Source organism: Colossoma macropomum, unplaced genomic scaffold, assembly GCF_904425465.1.
Source record: "Colossoma macropomum unplaced genomic scaffold, Colossoma_macropomum, whole genome shotgun sequence".
Classification (NCBI taxonomy): Eukaryota; Metazoa; Chordata; class Actinopteri; order Characiformes; family Serrasalmidae; genus Colossoma; species Colossoma macropomum.
The window spans coordinates 27,797,508-27,816,662 of NW_023494791.1; the positions used below are offsets into that span (position 1 = coordinate 27,797,508).

Here is a 19,155-nt window from a genome sequence, read left to right on the forward strand (position 1 = left end):
TTGCCCTGTTGTAGGTCGTGATACAAGCCAGCTTCTTTTCATTCAGGGACCATTCATCAAATGCAAGGTGGAGAGCTTCTGAAATATTGTCAGATGTGTGGTTTTGGGGCATAAACACTGTTTTGAGGCAACGTGATTCGAGAGCCCAGTCCGTGGTCAGATAACGCACCGTTAGACTCATGTAAGGAGTCATACTGACACTTGACTACATATCAGTTGTGCCAGAGAAGTAGTCGACATTTTCGAGCTCACCTTTGAGCAATGCCTTTACAGCATTGTACATTTTTGAGACAGCAGTCTCTGAGAAGTAAGTCTTGTCGGGCAACTCGTACTGCTTGTCGAATTTTTGAAGCTTTGACTTGCTAAATGGAACCATCTCCTCAACCAGATACTGCGCAACAGCGGCTGTAAGGCATTTATGCCTCTTACTTTCATGGCTGTATTTGGCAACTCACGCAAAGGATTCAGCCACTTAAGTGTTTCAGTAAGCCCGGCGTATGCCATTTATTTTTATTATTATTATTATTATTATTAAGAACAATTGAAAAAAGGGAATTAGCATATCAGTGTGTTGCTCTGCACGCATGTTCCAAATTATCACAATTTTATAATCTCTAATAAATGTACAGTCACTTGAGAAAAATAACTAATTGTGACTAATTTATGTACCATCTCCATAATGTGCAAAGTCATTCTTGTGAAAATGATCCACTTTCAGTCTCCACACATTGTTTCTAGACTGATTTGGAGACAGTATCATGAAAACTTAGATTCTAGTTCTTGTTGTTCCAGTTATTTTTTTTTCTTTTGTAATGGTTTTCAGTTTGCATTTAATGTTTTTAGCACCATCTAGTGGTCAAAAAGTGGTGAAAAGGGAAATTATGCAATATTTACTAAATTGGCATGGAATTGAGCACTGTGGGGACCTACTGAGGCCTGTTCAAGCCAAATTTTGCAAACTTCCTTAGATTATCAGCGTATACATATTTTGGCCAAATACGCTAACAGTCAGACAATGACTGTTGGATATATACCCACTTGAGACAGAATAACCCCAGCTGCACTTATTGATTCATGTGCTGCAGCCATAATGTGCAAAAGTCAATATTTGTTTGATACTTATTTACTTTCGGATTCCACAGATTGATTCTAGGCTAATTTTGATACAATATCAAGGAGACTGATAAACTAATTGATTATTTGGATTTGTCAAACTTTCTGCAGTTGCAGAAAATCAAAAATGTTTTCTGAAGACTTGTATTTGGAAAATTGTCAGTCTCAGTGGACTGCACCACAAGAACTTCATTTAATTCCTGCAAGACAAGACCAAAAGGACATATGCTTTACTTATGAACAGCAACCCCCTAAGGTCCAGTTGATATCAACTTTCTCAGGGTGTTCTGCAGATTGCGGATATTACGCATAATTTCATAGATTCCCTCAAATATAGCATTTATGATGTAGGAAATTCACATTATTAATGGACAAGATGAGAAGGAGAAAGAGACAACAAACTACAGCAAATCATAAAGTTCCGAGAATCCCGCAAGTTGGAGGAGAGTGACAAGGTAAGATCTATAGGCCTAGTTAAGCTCACAATTAGTGTCCCCACAAAGTGTACAAATCCTCCCTATGTGAAACATTTAAGGGGGCAATTGCCCCATTTTAAAAAATTAATTTCAGGCCTGGAGTGTTAGAGAATGCCATTCAGGTTTTGTGATGACTGGCTAACGTTAACCCAGTCAAAACCCTGTGGAAAGCTTATTGGCTGAATGTGGCCATATATGAGATATGGACCCCTAATATAAGTTATATAAGTACATACGCTGCAGTACATGTGCCATGAAATGCAACATGCTCAATAAAGGAGAACGATTGGTTGTTCAAGGCAATGAATGTGCCCCTTTTGACCATTTGCGCCCAAAGCACTCCAGCGGGTGAAATTTCAGTGCATGCCTGTCGTAATTTTCTTTTTTTTTCAGGCATAATTTTGCAGCCAAAAGTAATAAATCACAACATCTCTCAATATGTCATATTGCAAAGCTTTAAAATCCTATTAGTGTGACACTGTTTTTTGGGGGCCTCAGGCTATTTCCATTTATCAACTAGTTATTCTAAGGTTATGATGGAGTAGAACATACCTCATACATATACAACCATTAAATTAGCAGGTTCATCAAAGAAGTGATGAAATGATAAGTAATTTAGTGTGTTATACAGCTTTTCGTGCATGTAAACGGTCTGCAAAAAATTCAAAGCTCAAAGTACATGCCAGAGGGAGAAACTCTCTCCCACAGAAACCACTTTTCTCAGCTGCCTCAAACGCCTTATTAGAATACCAACCCTTTTCCTTTATTACAAGACAACGCAATCTCGTAACACAATCCTTACTGCCCGCCTACTGGCAAGCTTGGCACAGCCTCACACAACACATAGCAACTACTGGAGGTCAGGAAGAGTTTGTTCAGTTTTGCAGCCACGTTAAGAAGATGCTGATCTGACTTTCAGGATGAGACTCTGGCTAAACTGATATGGCACATCCAACGCCACTGGAAAAACAGCAACACCGTTGTTTACAGCTACTCAGGAAAGAAGGTTCTGTCCAGAGAAAAGAAGGGGTAGATGTGTAGGGGTGGAACCACCAGTTTTGTCTGACACAAAGATCAAACGGCATGACATACAGACAGGGGAAAAAAAAGCCTGCTGCTAACTCCTAGCCAACTTTAGCAGACTAAACCTTCTTTGACCTGTTTATTAGGGAAAGCCTGAATCATTTAAATACTCAAGTATTAGTTCATGTTCTTTGTTTGTTCTCTTTTGACCTCATCAGAATTGTTGTGGATTCCTGAATTCCAAGTTAGAGGTATCAGAGATAAAGGATATAATAATGTATATGATATAATATAATGAAATATTTTATCATAAAACCAGGAAACATGGCAATTACTTAATAATGGAATTTTTTTAAATAACTTATTATGTCACACTCAGAAAATTAGCTAAAGGATGAACACAGCCACACTTCTTGTTTCAATGGCAGCCCTTTTCTTTGGGAACCTGAAGCAAGAAAAGTTAAAGAAACAACTTTAAACAAAGAGAAATAGCCACATACACATTAACTTCTTTGGCTACATTTTTGACTGCTGAACGGAATTTAAGTGAAGAATCTGAGCTCGTCCTCAGTCGATCATCTATCCACCACAGGGCTATAACAACATATACCTTTTTTTCAGCATTGTACTCATCTTAAAAGCATAGAAAACTACAATTCCAACAATTTGGCCCAGAGCACAACGCACTACCCAGATCAGTTGTTGGAACAGTGATAAAAGGTTACACTGGTGTCAGTGTATCTAAGTGTCAGTAAATGATTATCTGGAAATAACTGATCTACTTTGCTAGACTAATTCAAAAGGGCCTGATGGTTAAGATTACAATTCTGACAATGATTTCACACTGATACAAGCTTGTAGATTTTGATACATGACCATTTTTCTTCACATTCTCTTCACTCAAAGCCAACATAAATCCATACCTAATAATAAAGTAAAAAACAGACACGTTGTGATGCACTGGAAGCTAAGACAGCAAATGATGACTCCAACTGAGAATGTGGTTACATATCAAAAGCCTCTGATAATACACCTGAATTTCCCAAATATGCCTTGATTTCAATGACGAAGAATTTAACATAGCTTCATCAGTGCAGAAAATCGTGTGAGCGAATTATTCTTTGTGATCTTCAGTTTGCATTTACATTCACTCACCACCATAACAAGGCACCCAGTGGCTATATAAAACATGAAAACAGAAAGATGCAATAACAAATGAGAAATTAGTTTACTGAATGGGTTTTACTTTTCCCATGATCCTTTAGTATATCAAAAGGGAGAGGGGAAAAATCGAAACGAAAACAAAGTTTCTCAAAAAAAATCATTGTAATTTATAGCTCTCTTAGGCAATTCTAATGCCTAAAAGTAGTATCACTTAGTTAACAAGACATTTTTAAGGTCTGCATCCTTGTAAATGAAAAAAATGAGGTAGTAACACACAACTAGCCAAGAAACAACAGAGCAGCTAATTGTCGGCTACATATAAAAATGGCTCTTATTCCTACACTGTTCACCTGTTTTGATGTAAACACCCTTAAATTAAAGTTGAACATCTGCCCTTTTGGTTTATACTCATTCATTTCAACTTCAGTATGCTGTGGTAGACAGCTAAAATAACAATAGCTTTGTTGATGTCAAAATATTGAGGACCAGACTGTAAATCCATACCTAAACCAAAAGCAATATATTTCTCAAAAACATTGATTACAATCAACAGCACTCAGGTATTCTAATAAAGAAACTCCAACAGAAGTATCAATTTCTGTTTCTTTTGTTTAAGTTAATAAGATGTTTTTATAGTGCACAAGTAATTGCATTTTGATGGAATATTACAGAGAAACAAGAGTTATGTCCTTTAAATGATATATTATGATGAATCATCCACACTATGACGAGGGACATGAACTAACAAGTTGACTTTAACCAAAGGTGAGCAGCACAGTAGGCTGGACAGTGGGCAGCATTCTCATAAACTGGGTGAATATCTCTTGGTTAACCATCAATGTGAATGGATTCACTATTACACTGCAGTGTTGAGAATAACAGCTGGTCCTTAGTATTGTATAGTTAAGCCACCATAGACTTAAGATTCTAGGGAAATGTTGTTTCATGAATAAAACTTAATTATAATTAAAATAATTTGAGTGCCAGTAAAGATGACTTTACATAGGGATGTCCCGTTTGTGCTTGTACATTTTTCTGTGCTCTTGCATATTTTTTAAATCACTCCTTGCACAAAAAAGCTTACTGCAGTATGCTGCACAAAAAAATAAAAGGTTGTGTCTGTGTAATGCAGACATTCATTTCATAGTTTTTTTATATATCCAAGCGAACAGCTAAATAGTTACATAAAGTGAAGCGAAAAGAACAAGCTAATATCAAGCAGGTTCTGTTTCTAGTAGTTTTAACCACATTGAGTACATGCATTCTGATAAGCGTACACTAGTCAGTGTTTTTTTTTTTTAATAAAACATAGCAGCGTAACTTTTTTACATTTAGAGCACTGTGCAAAAAAGTTTTCAGCACCTGAAAAAACAGAAAACCAGAAAACTGAAAATAAAGGGCTATTTATCTGGTCAGTAAGCATTTATTTGCAGAAATATAGTAGCATAACAGCAAATACAAATAACATTTATACAGTAAGTGCTGACTTTATTTTAAATGTAATTCGTTACTGTACTTAAGTAGTTTTTTCGTGTATCTATACTTTACCGAAGTATTTCCATTTTGGGCACTATATTTCAAAGTCAAATATCTTACTTTTTACTCCACTACATTATTTGAAATCTGTCATTCCTTTTGTCTTATGTGTGCATAAAAACGTAATGCCGAAACGAAAGAAGCGTGAAGCAAGAACACCAATCAGGGTGCAGCACTTAGTTTTGAGCTTGTTTTGACCTGTTGGACATACCGACCCAGTGTAAGCATGTGGTTCAACAACAGTGCAACACTGTATAATTTTGGGAGTGTCTATGCCAACACAAATGATGGAATTAACCTAACTTTAGGTAAATAGACCACAATATAGAAATATGTACACATATGCAGTTGTAAATGGCATGTGTCTTTTTTCTGAATTTATAACACTATTTCATTTTATAGTAAATTTGTTTGGTTAGTTTATGTTTATGAACAGAGACCTACAGATGCAATATAGTAAAGGAAACACATTTGTGATACTGTGTTTAAAGTTTTTATTAAACTTGTAACTAAGTTGCACATAAATCTTAAACTGAAACTTTGCTTGTTCTTCTTTGAAAGTTATTTCATAGCCACTTGGTTCTACCTAACGGAAATTGTTTGCCTTCAGTGTTTTGTGCTTATGATAATTTTAATAGACATCAGCATCAATTAATGACATTCTATTAAAAGATTGGTTTACCAAGAGTGAGATTGGAGTATTTTCACCTAAAGTGAGTTAATGAATCAAGAGTCTTGTTACAAAAATAATAATAGGACGTTAGAGCCATAATTAATCTTTTAGTACTTTTACTTTCGATACTTAAGTACATTTGAAGGCAAATATTTTTGTACTTTTACTCAAGTGGAGGTCTAAAGGCAGGACTTCTACTTTTACTGGAGTAATATTTTACGTTGGGTATCTCTACTTTAACTCAAGTATATGATTTGTGTACTTCGTCCACCACTGCCAAAGGCCAGCGTCCCAAACTTTTTACAGCTCAATACCCCCTCAGACATGAAACCTCATGCTGTGTTCTCACTCTTCACACACACACACACACATGCACGGACACACATACACACACACACACACACACACTAATACTGCCATGACACATAAGTAAGGCGTTTAGCCCTGTAAAATCTATTCCTCCTAATATATCGCTGGTGTCGGAAGAAAACCTTGTATCTCCATTTTTCACGTTTTTTCAGTTTTTGACAAAATTTAAAAATACCTGTTACCCTTTACATTGTCTGTAAATTTCATTGTGAATGGACTAAAAGAAATGACTCAAAATGACGTGGAAAAAAGTCTGCTTCCATTGACTTTCATTAAAAATAAAAGTATACTTTTTCCTTCTCCTGTGAAGTTACAATTTTGGAGATACGAAGTTTTCTTCTGATAACAGCGATATTAAATATGTCTATGATGCACACAACATGCAACAGTGTACCACATGAACTGAACGATGAATTAATAAAGTTAGAGATGCTTTTTAGGCTGGCTTTACACAGTGAAACTTTCATGCAACTTTAGTTGCTTGAAACCTACATGAAACTAAATTACACTTTAGTAACGTAAAGCATCCTGAAACTCATTCGAGACTCTGTCGAGCCCAGTTTCAATTGTCCCAAGTTTTAATACATGGTTTATACATGCTACAAATTAAAAAAGAAAAAACTCTTCATATAGCAATGTATGTATAATATATAAAGGAAGAACCCTAGACAGATAGATAAAAGGCAGACATTTAGATACAGAAAAAAGAACAGCAATTAAAATTATATGAAGATGATAAAAATACTACAAATATGTAAATTACACTTTGTTTCGTGGGTGACTTACAGCAAGAATGATACAGTGTGTCAAAACTTATGCACTACTAACTACTGAAGTAACAATGTGTCGTGCAATTGTCAGTATTTTGAACTGCTTAGTGTAACTGTCAAGTCGCATGGAAATTATGCTGCATGCTAGTCAAAACATGCAACTAGTTGTCAGTGATCACTCAAGTATATAATTATTCGGACTAGCCCTGAACAGTATACACACAATAAAAAAGAAAGATTTTATATCAAGCTTATAAATGCATTTTATAACATTACATTACTATTCTGTTTTAAAATTATAAAATAAATAGAATAATAAATAAGAAGGAAAATAAGAGCTATGGTATAAAAATGTTTTTTCTCACATTGGATGAAGGGTATGGTTTAAGATAACCTTCTAGAAGGCCAAATAAAACGTCCTCACATGCAGCCCTGGCCTATATATTTTTTCACTTCTATTTGTCCAATTTCACGAATAGGTTTTGTCATCTAAAAAAAAATCCCAAATTAGGTTAAAACCAAAAAATAAATAAATAAACTTATTTGTTGTTTTTATTCTTCACGTCATGCTGTATGCAATATAGCCAGCAGTATTTGTTTTTGTTGCTGCTAACCTTTATATAAAAAAGACAGATAAACTTAAAGACAATGCAAATCTAAAATCATAATGAATCTAAGAATTGGTTGTCGTTTCCTTAAAATGATTGGCTATCGACAACTGGATGACCAGCTGTTGTTCTCAGCTCATATTGCAAACCTCACTCAGTCATGTGTTTTTTTTTTCTATAGGGATGCCACAAAGGTGCTTGTTTCGTTTCTTGCCATCAAGTCCTAACTACTGCAATTCTTCCTATGTAGGCCTTCAGTCCCTTACAATTCATCTCGAATGGAATAGCGCGGCTTTCTTCATCCCATCTAAGTTTGCTCATGTCACTCCACTGCCGCACTCCCTCACTGGCTTTCCGTACCTACCCGCATCAGATTCAAAGCACTGATGCTCATACACAAAGCCAAAAACAGATGAGACTCTCTACCAGATAGCAGTGGTCAAAGCACAAAGCAAATTTGTGCCCTCAGAGCTTCAACATGCATAGAAGATGAGCAACAATACTCTTCGCTGTTCTGGCATCCAGTTGGTGTAACGAACTTCCACTGGTTCTCCAAACAGCAGAGTCCTTCACCATATTTAAATGCTGACACTTTGTGAAGCACTTCAACGAACATGAATCTGCACCTATGCTATGTCTTTATTCTGTATTTTGTACCTTTCTTTTTAGGTAACAGGACTGGCTCTCAATTCTAGCAATGACTCAAGAGTAGCTTTGACTTCAATCTTTTTGCACCACCTAGGACACGTTCTCTAAGTGGGCAACAAAACACTTTTGTAAGCTGCTCTAAATGAGACCCCACTTTTAGCATGATCAGTAGAGTGTGGCAGGTTGGGTGTTTGAGCCCTACTAAAGACAAACTCCAATGAATTATGTTTGGCCCTGCTGAAAAAAATATTCCTGGAAAAAAACAGTTGCCCCAAATACCTTTATGTAGACAGGCAATTAAAAATACTGCGCATATTGCAGCTCCTTTGCTTTTTAACATACCCATCAATAAGGCAACGATTCACAATTCAATTCACTTCTCATAGCTCTGATAAACATGGTCAGTAGTTACAGCGCTTCAGACATAGAGCACTGCCCCCACCCCTCATATAAGCAAAGGCTCAAAGACCGGCGGAAACAACCCATGAGAAATAGCTGGACCTAAATCACAAAAATCACCAAAGGGATTTGACAGGTCACGTGCAAACGTTTAAAATTACAAAGTGCATCCTACCACGACGATCTCTTCCTACCATATTCCGAGGTAGTCGAGAACGCTTCGCGGCTGTAAGCTTTCACCACACAAACGAAGAATTAATCCAAATGAAATAAAAAATGAAACTGAGCTAGGCGATGTTGCACAGTTATTGTCGCTGGAAATGCAGCACAAAAGCAAGCTCTTTTTCTTTTTCAGGTGTAATGATGTAACCACATGCGCCACCCACCTTCTAAATCCGGGTACTTCCACTATCGATTTTTTCCCCTTGCTATAACGCTAGCAGGTTAGCCAAAGACGATAGTCTATTTTCGCTAGTAATCAAGAATCACTGATAAGTTGATCACAATGACTCCAAAGATCCTTCTCACTTTGATCAACCATATTATCATCAAAAACTGGGCTTCATAGTGAAACCGCAATGATACAGTCGACCGATGTTACTCAGCTGCGAATTCTCCTCTTCGCAGTGTATAAATGCGCCATGGCGCCTGGAAAGTAAGCGCGCTAGAATGGGTGGAGACAGACGCCAGTTTTTCCAGCTCACTCGGCCTTGTGGGTAATGTAGTTCATATAATCTACGTACGCAAACAACATGGATGCTACCGCGAACGTCAGTGTCTTCTTTAAAACTACACTTCCCTACTTCTGTTCATTTTGTTTCGGGACGAAACAAATGCCATTTTTTCCGAGAATGTGTTGTCCAATAAAATCCAGAGGGCGGGTACATTCATACATAAGAACCAATGAATGATAGTGTCAGCCACAGGGGTGGGTTTGTGTACCTGTCAGTCAATTACAGAAGGGTAGAGGATCGCCACAGAGAAAAAGAGCCCGACTGGTGAGACATTTCGTCGGATTCGCTTCCCGACACAGATCCCAGGTTTTCGGGCAGCCTTTGAGCGTTTCATCGTCGAGGACTGTCTTCTGTTTTCTAATGGATTAAAGCAGATTTGTGTCATATTAAAACAAGGGAGTCGTCTATTTGCATTCGTCAGGTAAGATCACTAAGAAAACTCTTTAAGTATATTATTTGACATTAAGAAACCACGGGTTGTGCTTTCTCGAGAATCCATATTAGATTAAACTGTCTCTTTTCTAAGCTGTTCAGAGCAATCTTTGAGCCATTGGCTGATAAAATTTAAAGGCAAGAGCTCTCAACTCTTACACGTAGACTGGTCGACCGGAGGGCTTGCTAACCTTGCGTGTCGTACTGTGAGGCAATGGGGTTTTGTCAGGTAAATAGCATCGAAATAGTGGGCTACTTTATGCCTTACTTTGCCAGTTCAGTATATGTGTAGGCATAACATGATTCTGAAACTTATATATTTCGGTGCAACTCGGTATCAGCAGCAGATGTTGTGTTGGAATTCATAAAATTACTTGAACCCTTAATGCTGCTACTCGGCATCAAATAACTGATCGGGGAAAGCACTGCCTCGCTGGATAGCCCTTACGTAAGGCTTTGTGCTGTACATCGACTTGAAACGTCTTTTTGGTCGAAAGAAAATACAGTGTTCAAATCTGGAGTTGGACTTGTCGATGAAATGGGAATTGCTTGTATGCAGACATCGATCTAGTAAAGGTTGCAATCTTGTGGGTGCCATAGTGAACTCTTTTTCTATCCTTACTCTGATTTCACAAATCATAATCTACATTGTTACTGTGTCGAGTTTGAACGGTTCTGTGTCGCCTTGCTTTCTGGAAATTTTCATGTTTACTTCGGGTCCTCCACCTTCGTGTTCCGAGCGACAGTCTCACATAGAGCAGAAATGGCTGGCGAGATGGGCTGTAGTGTTTTTGAATAGCTTGTCACATCTACCGTCGATAGTTGCCAAAGCACAGTAGTCCAGTAGTGGGCTACTGTCACTCTGTTGGTCAGTGGGGGTTTTTCTTAGTCTTGATCAGTGATATTTCAGTGTCTACACCAGACGAATGTAGACTAAAAAGGAGAGTTATTGTCTGAGGGTGACATTGTTGCCGTATCGGAAAGCGACGGAGCCCATATGAAAGTGTATTTACGAGCTAACTGTCATATTTACCCCATTTTGTAAGAATAACATGGCATGAAGCTGGGAATAGACGTCTTTAAATAAGTTTTATTGGCGTTGTTTGGCTTGACCTTGCTCCAAGAGGCTTTAACATGTTCATTGTGCGAGCTTATTATACACAGCCATCAGCATTTTGTAGCTCGCCTCCATTGAGACACCGAGGGCTCCTTTCTGTCAGTTCTTTGTGGATTAATCGTTAACTATTCAGTATGTTTATGCAGTCATGTTGGCTACTGTTTGTGGTTCCTGCGGCTTTAATGAAAATCTCTGGGTTCAGACGTTCTCTCTGTGCTCATAGATGTGGACTGGGCTTCGGAAAACTCGGTGTCGTGCTGAAAGTGAACAGATCGAACATGGCTCACAATAATACAGGACGGGAAACACCGTTTCGTACTCTGAAAGGCACGCCGCCACGTCTAAATCGTCGCAGTTGTAGATATGAGAGTGTCAGGGCGATTATTCGACTCCGTGCGTTTATTTCGCCGTTTCCCCTGTTGGACTGCTTAACTGTCTGCTGTGTGGCAAAGAAATGGCGTCATCGACTGCTGTAGCGCAGCAGACATTACGCTAACTTGCTCCCCGGTACAGGCTACTGTAGTTTTCTCTCGACGAGTGAAATGTTCTATCGGTCCGATGTATGCCCTATAAGAGTTTTTGATTTGGGGATCACATTTAAAGACTTCTTCAGCCACGAACACAACGTAAACACCGACATTTAACAGTCCGTTTTCGAGTAGGCTGTGCAAGGTGACCGCTTGCTGCTGGAAAAATCTTCGTGTGATTGAAGCAATACGAGATCATTATGGAAGGTTACCCTGATCGCCCGTAAACCGCCCGGAACGTTCAGGCCTGAATCGTTCGGTTCGGACCATCAATACGTCCAAGGGGTCTTCTGGTGGGTGGGCTTTGCTTACGAAACCGATTTCGATTTATAGGGTTGAAACAATACACGCCGACCTTAACCTCGGTTTAAACCCACGCGGTGCTGCATAGCCTAAGTACAGAATGGCCTACAGCCAACTTTCTCCCAACCAAAACAAAAATAAGTGTTGAAAATGGGCTACACAGCCTCCACTGTGTGCCTCAACCCAAAACACATGACTTGCAGTGCCACCGTGAGCAGCAGTAACTGCTTACAGAAGGCTTAGTTCATGCACTCGTTGCTTCGTTCACGTCCGTTTACTGTTGTTTCCTGTGAATGAAATGCACCGCATGCTGTTCTCTCTCTTTGACATTTGTATTCTCTCAATTAACACAAAGGATGCTTCTGTCAGGAAAAAAAACCCGATTGCTGTTGTTGTTGTTGTTGTTATTATTATTATTATTATTATTATTATTATTTTAGGAGATTGAAGAGCTAAGTCATTTTTATTGTATTTTTTTTTTCTTAAAGCCGCAGATTTGAAACAACGGTCCATCCAGGATTGTTGTGAACAGAGATGAAGGTAAGCTATCCTGAAACTTTGTCTCCTGCCAAGTGAGTGTTCAATGCTAAAACCTGTTTCAATAAGTGAAGACCACTGCCTTGTCTCATGGAGCATGTTCTCTTTTAGACAAGGTTCCTGACTAATTTTCAGCTTCATAAAGCCTAAAAAATATAACTGTGGTTAACTTGTTTTACAATGGTGGTTTACAGCTTCCTCTGTTAACCCAGGTTAGACACCCAGGTTACGGTCGATCCTCATGTGTGTGCATACAAAAGCATGACACTTATGATGAACAGTCAATCGTGTGAAACATGAGGAGGGGTGGATTTGCTTATTCTTAAAAGGAAGAAAAAGAAGTCATATTACGTCAATATGTATAATGCGAAGTATTTAATGCTTAATAATGCTCAATAATGGCCAAGAGCAACAGTCGCCACCGCCACCTCTTTAGTGCTTACTGCTTCATATTCTTGATTTATATGAAGTATAATTTGGTTCTTCAGCTGAAAAACGCTATGTATTTCACATGATTGATGTCGCAAACAAAACAAAAAAATAAAAGACCCGAAAAAGGACCAGAGGGGCCCACCTCTCTCTGAAGGCTATCAGGTCAGAAGCTCGGCCCTGCGTGATGAGGAGCCGTTGATGATCCACAATGCCAAACTCAGCCTGTCCTGATGCAGATTAGGCATGCACATATATTGCTGTGGTGAGGTAGTCTGTTAAAAAGTGATGCACTGTTGTGAGACCGATAATCCAGGGTTAGCTCATGAACTAAAGTTAGCTGGCTAAATGACAAATCCTGATTTGTAGGTTTCTACTTTTAAAGTATAAAGTTGGGATAGCTGATTCTGTATTAGCACTTTTAGTGTGATTTGGGCTGTATTCCCCAAGCTGTTCTGGGATGTGAACAGTGTCTGTCTACATTTTTTTTTTTTGCTGTACAGATTATTTATATTTGCTTTGCATGCAAAATATAATGGTTCTGTTGCTGGTGGTGGGTTAGGGTTAGGGTCTTGGTGGGCTAAAACATTGCAGAGTTGTTTTCCCTCACACAAGATAAGAAATACACCTGATTAAACCTGCTGATCAAATTATGTTAGGACATGGAAAAGTGATAAACTATGCACTACTGTGGCCTTTGAAGATTAGAGTTTGAGATGCTTGGGCTGTAGCAATGGATTTAATGAAAAGAAAAGCAGCAGCAAAAGCCTTTTTTGGCACCCTTATTTTTAAAATTTCACTGCTTCCAAACGCCTGTTGCAAAGCCTACAATGATACAGCCAAAGCATTTTAGATCTAATTGATACAGTTTTTTATATGAACCTAGAGCTGGGCGATATGGCCAAAAATGTTATCATGATAAACAAAATTCATATAGTTCGATATCGATTCATATCGCGATAAATGTCAAATTATTTCTTTCAGGTTTGAAGGCTGATTTTTTGCTCCTGGGTGGTTAATTGTTGTTTTAATATATACTTCATGGTCGGAACATGATAAACACTTGCCAAACAGTGGAACATTTCACAAATCTGTCATGGGACAGTGGGAAAAAGTTTCCAGTGAACTGTTTTTACCAGCTGGAAAAGCATGGCCGCAATTTTTGTAAAAGTCATCATTTAAGAAAGAAGATAGATTTGTTTTAGCTGTATGGTGACGAGTGCTAGGCTATTCCGTTACAAATGCTAAACAAGTGGCCAACAACAGTGCTAAATTGTTTAGTTTCTCAACAACGTCAACTTAGTACGAACAGCCAACATTAGCTGGCTCGGTAGGTCAGTGATGGATCACACCGCCTTACTGCCATCACTCCTACTGCATCCATATCAGAGCATATCACAGTATTCAGACACCAGCTAGTAGACGGCTGGATTTCTCTTTTCTATTGTAGTAGTTTAAGGGGTGAACTGCAATATATCTGACGCTCGCTGTGTAAAAGCATTAACTGCAGTGTGAATCTCTCACACCAGACAAACAGAGTCCTCCTTTTAGATATGTTTAAACTGAAAAAAGTGCTTTTGTGTTTTGTTTGATCTACAGTATCATCAATTCGCCGTGTTGTGCGAGTGACGGAGCGCTGAAAACAGCTAGCCTGGAAAGATAGCATTCTCCTGCTCTCCAATGCCTCATAGCTTCCTCTGTTTACTTTCGTTTAAATCAGGGTCGTAACTTGCATGACCCCACTTCTTTCTTTCACTTTCATTGCTTGGGAATGCACTAATACTAAAATATGACTTTTTGAGCGCTGTAACAGCACTTTAGTTGTGAGGAGCAGACGTGATTTAACGCTGCTAAAGCTTGTTAGGATGTACGGAAAGAGGTAAGTTCGCTGTAGGACAGTACAGTTACGCCACTTATCTCGTCACTCACACTTGGTCACAGGAGAACAGATCACCGGTCGCTCCACTCAAACAGGGAATGTATAACTCCACGTTTCAGACGTTGCTAAAGCTCGGAAGTGCGCCCTCTCCTGGCAACACCAGAGTAGTGTCACTTTCCTTGCAGTAGAAAACCAGGGCTGTTGCTAAAACGTGGAAGTGTGGGAATGGTGTATTATATAGAATATTTATCAAACATTTCTTATCGCTCTATCGAGGAGAAGTTATATCGCAGTAATTATCGTTTTATCGCCCAGCCCTATACGAACCTTTAGATTTTTACTCTTCAAAAGTGAACTACGCATACATTTGAACTGGGGATGTGAACAGGTACTTGTTCACTCTGTGAGCCGTTCAAAGTTCCAGTATTCAAATGCTGAAATCATTATTTGGGTGTTTGTTGTGCTTCATAATTGGTAGCTGGAGAAAATAAGCATGCTAACAGTTCAGTGAAAAGGCAATTTTATGTTTTAACAGAAGTGTTGGCTGAAGTCTGTTTTGTCCTTTTTTGATGTTTTCCTTCTTCTCTCTGGTTAACCGGATACTCGTTCATGATCTGGTCGGAATGCATGACCCTAATTTAAAGTATTTTAAATTTTATTTATTGAGTGCATACAAGGAGATTTCTTTGTAAAACCCTTTTAAAAAACTGAAACTGAAGTAAGAGACTTTTACTGCGGCTTCAAAATCAGTGGTGTTCGATACTTTGCTATAGGTGCCAAATATACTACCTCATCTGTGAAATATGGTGGCATGGATATTTATGACCGTCAGTGGAGCTTGATAACTTGTCAGTACTGATTGTGTGACTGGTAACAGCAGCAACGTGAGGAATTCTGCGGCATGTAGAATAAGTGGCAGTGTTTATCGTTATTGTGCAAAATCTCATCAAATTATATCATAATATCCACAGTATGTTCTAAGAAAAGGACATCATTAGTACTTAAACCCTAATCAACTGCATATTTCATTACAAATATAGCTTGACTAAGCAGGTTTAATTGGAGTTAGTGCAGTATGTGACATAAAAATGAATGTATTCATAGTTTAGAGAGTATTTTTTAAATGTGGCACTACTGAGTCTTTTTTTTTGCCTGTTCTAACCCCCCAGAAAAACAAAAGGGCTCTAAATAAGGGTTCTATTATATATAATTTGCAGTTTTGTTTATGCTTTTGAATTAATGTTATAATACTGATTATGTTTCAAATGCGATAATTGCCATGTCAAGGAAAGGGAACTAGAGTACTAATTTAATTTTTTAACTTGCTAAATAGTTAATTATTAATTGTTGTAAAATAATGAAAATGTAAGACTTCACGTCTGAAAGTCCAGACCAAGGTCCAAACCAAGGTTCATATTTTTGTTACACTATATACATGTGATCTGGTTAGTTTTGGTTTCACATTGCAATTTTGCTAGCACAGTAAAGGACCGGTCCTGTTGGCATCGGCTGTGTGGGCTGCATCTCCCCATACATGACATTGATTGGTTTGTAAAGAAGCATGCGTCTGACAATGATGTGCTGTCAATTCAGCGGGTAGCCTTTTCCGTTTGAACAGAGAAAATGAATATTTTCTCTTTCATCCACTCCAAAAATAAGGTAGAGGTTTCTGCCTTTTATACATTTTTTTCAAGTTGACTTTTACTTATTTGTCAGACCAAATTACAATTAAATATTTAATCCACCCCCCCCCCATGTGCAACTTCCTGTAATTGAGTTTCAGTTTGATCTGGACCGAAAACATCTCATTTGGTTGGACCAAATTTTGGTCCTTTGGTCTGGACCGTGGTCTGAGGCACCTTCTTTCACACCTTCTTTTTTTAGTTCGGACCAAACAGAAAAATCCAAAGATCCAGACCAAAGAAGTTAGGTGTGAAGGCACCCTAAAAGACTGCAGAAGACCATGTCTGTGTTCATGTTTCATGGTTGATCTGCTGCTGCTCAAACTGTTTGAATGTGTCTGCGCTGACGAGCAGAGAGCAAAGTAAACAAGCAGTGTTTTAAAACACATTAAAACACGTCATTTTCTTTGCCATTAAGATTGTTTGTGTTAGATTTTGAAATTTTACATTTTACCCTTTTTCTCTTTTGGCCAAAACAGTTTGTGGCTGAAATTTTGGTAATTCTGTAATTTCAGTAAACAAATAAAACTCTGCGGATGGCACGTCACATTGCAGCAGGACAGGATCTGAAATATGTCTTCTGAACCAAAATGTGAAATCATCTTGAATAAGCAAGTCAAAAACCAGATGTGTTTACTGTGCAAATATTTAACTGTTTGTTTAACTGTTGATTTTAACACTTTGTTGTGTCTGATACTGATGCCAGTAACCAATTTTTAATATAAAACTTTTAAAAACTTAGTCATTGTAACTGTTTCAGCAGCTGTTGTCTTTTACTGTAGTTTTAAAGTCACTACTATTGGTTCAAACAGTTAAACAATTGTAACCTTTCAATGGAAAACAGAGTTGATTGTTTCTCTCAGTTGCATCTTAGTCTGAAAACTAGTCTGTTCTGAACTCAGGGGAAGCAAATTATTGGCTGAGCCTTTAGAATTGTATCAAATGCATAACATACAGGCCTTCTGTTTAGTTAACACCTTTTGAGTGAAAGCTGTAGGCTAAAATGTAAAAATGTAATATTTGGTCATTTTAGAATACTATTAAATTACTTAAAATTATGAGGTGAAATGAAATTCTGTTTGCAGATATGTAAATAAATGTAAAACATTTTTATTTTTGTAAGGTTAACAAAGATCTTTGACTCTAGATTTGGCAAGCATTGCTAGTGAAATTATATTGTAATCTGTTGGCCAAGAAAAGACTGCTGAACTTTTGAAAGTTGGTAGGGTCTAAATATGTTCTCAGGAAAGTGATTTTTAGTCACTGAGTTTGAATACTACACCTTTTTTCACTTTTTCTATGATATCCCAACAGTACCCTTACTTATAGTGCTTAAAAAACCTATGATAAGAAATTTTCCATTCATGCCACTGCATAATGCTGCATGATGAGTAAATGAACTGAGGGGTAAATGCCTTAGCCAGGCTACTCTAGAGGATATTTACTTTGCTAAAGCACTTCACATCATTTGTATTTTTTAACTGTTATTTCTTTGCAGCCGCTACTGACATTTAATGAAAATCGTATAATTAATAAAATATTTTTTTTTGTGTGTGTTATAACATGTTGACCTTATGTTGTCAAGTTTTGATAAGATTTGATAGAATACCCTAAGAGCACCTCTAGCATTGTGTGACAGTCTTAGGGACACATGACACAAATATTAACTCGTGAAGGAATTAGAAAAGTATGGAAATAATAAAAGGAATGGCTCATGATCCAAAAGACACCACCTCATCTGTGAAATGTAGTGGTATGGGAGTGTATGACTGCCAGTGGAACTGGATCACTTGTCTTTACTTATTGTGTTGAAGCAGGGCAGGATCTGAAACATGCAACTAAAGCAACTTTTTAAATCATCCAATGTTCTAGACTAAGCAAGTCAATAATCTTGGCCAATAATGATAACTGATGATTAGCATCCTGATGTGTCCAATTCTGATACTTATAACTGTTAACATTTTACACTTAAATATTTTTTACATTTTAAAACATAAAAAAAGCTGGGGGGTAAGACAAGTTCAAATATAGATCATTTATTCATTTTACATAGTCATGACACTGAAATCAAACAATTATTGTACCTAATGTAAATTTTATGTAAATATTTATATTTACATTATTATTTATTATTATATTTATATTATTTACCAGATGCTCTAATCCATAACCATTTGCAATAGTAGCTGAGTGCATCATTTAAGGGTTTTGCAATGAAATTTCTGCCTGGATGAGGAATCAAATATCCTTTTTTCCATGTGTGGTGGTGCTATACACTATATTATTCATTGACTGAGCTTGAAAATAATGGAAATCCCTACAACTAGTGACTGCCTAAAAATAGGACACTGAATTGTTGGTTGTAAAGATCAACTACACTTTCAAAGTCTGATAGCAATAATCACATTTTTTCTGTTTACCAGTGAGTAATATAGCAGCCACTAATATATCATGCACCCCATCACCTCACCTGAACTTAACTGAGAATGTATTTCAGTTAAGCTGGGCATACACTACACACTTTTAAAATCCTAACTGATTTCACACTTAATTTGTAATGAGGGCATGGACACTAGGGGTGGGAATCTCTAGGCACCTCACCATTCGATTCGATTACGATTCAGAGGGCTGCTATGCAGTTATAAAACGATTATCGATGCATCTTCACTTTTAAAGCAAAGTATTTGTAATGGTCCATAATGAATTTACTTCCAATATATTGTATTAATAAACCAA

At 37.6% G+C, this 19,155-nt stretch overlaps 2 protein-coding genes across 6 annotated transcripts in view; one reads left to right on the forward strand and one right to left on the reverse strand.

Moving 5' to 3' along the window:
* The window catches only part of ggps1 (geranylgeranyl diphosphate synthase 1), a 68,385-nt gene extending 58,948 nt beyond the window's left edge, over positions 1–9,437 (reverse strand). The window contains exon 1 of one of the 3 annotated variants that reach the window (XM_036574743.1): positions 9,166–9,437. Coding sequence is in view for 1 of the 3 variants with exons in the window: in XM_036574742.1 (XP_036430635.1) it covers positions 8,955–8,976 (22 nt within the window). In the remaining 2 variants the exon portion in view is untranslated. Of the gene's footprint in view, positions 1–8,954; positions 9,125–9,165 lie in introns of those variants that run through there. The other 2 variants (XM_036574745.1, XM_036574742.1) reach the window with 2 other exon arrangements.
* Positions 9,438–9,724: 287 nt separating this feature from the next.
* arid4b (AT-rich interaction domain 4B) overlaps positions 9,725–19,155 on the forward strand; it is an 80,779-nt gene continuing 71,348 nt past the window's right edge. For 2 of the 3 annotated variants that reach the window (XM_036574747.1, XM_036574748.1), the window contains exons 1-2: positions 9,727–9,934; positions 12,381–12,432. In XM_036574747.1, the coding sequence (XP_036430640.1) occupies positions 12,427–12,432 (6 nt within the window). In that variant the 5' untranslated portion in view covers positions 9,727–9,934; positions 12,381–12,426. Of the gene's footprint in view, positions 9,935–12,380; positions 12,433–19,155 lie in introns of all 3 variants that reach the window. The other variant, XM_036574749.1, reaches the window with a different exon arrangement.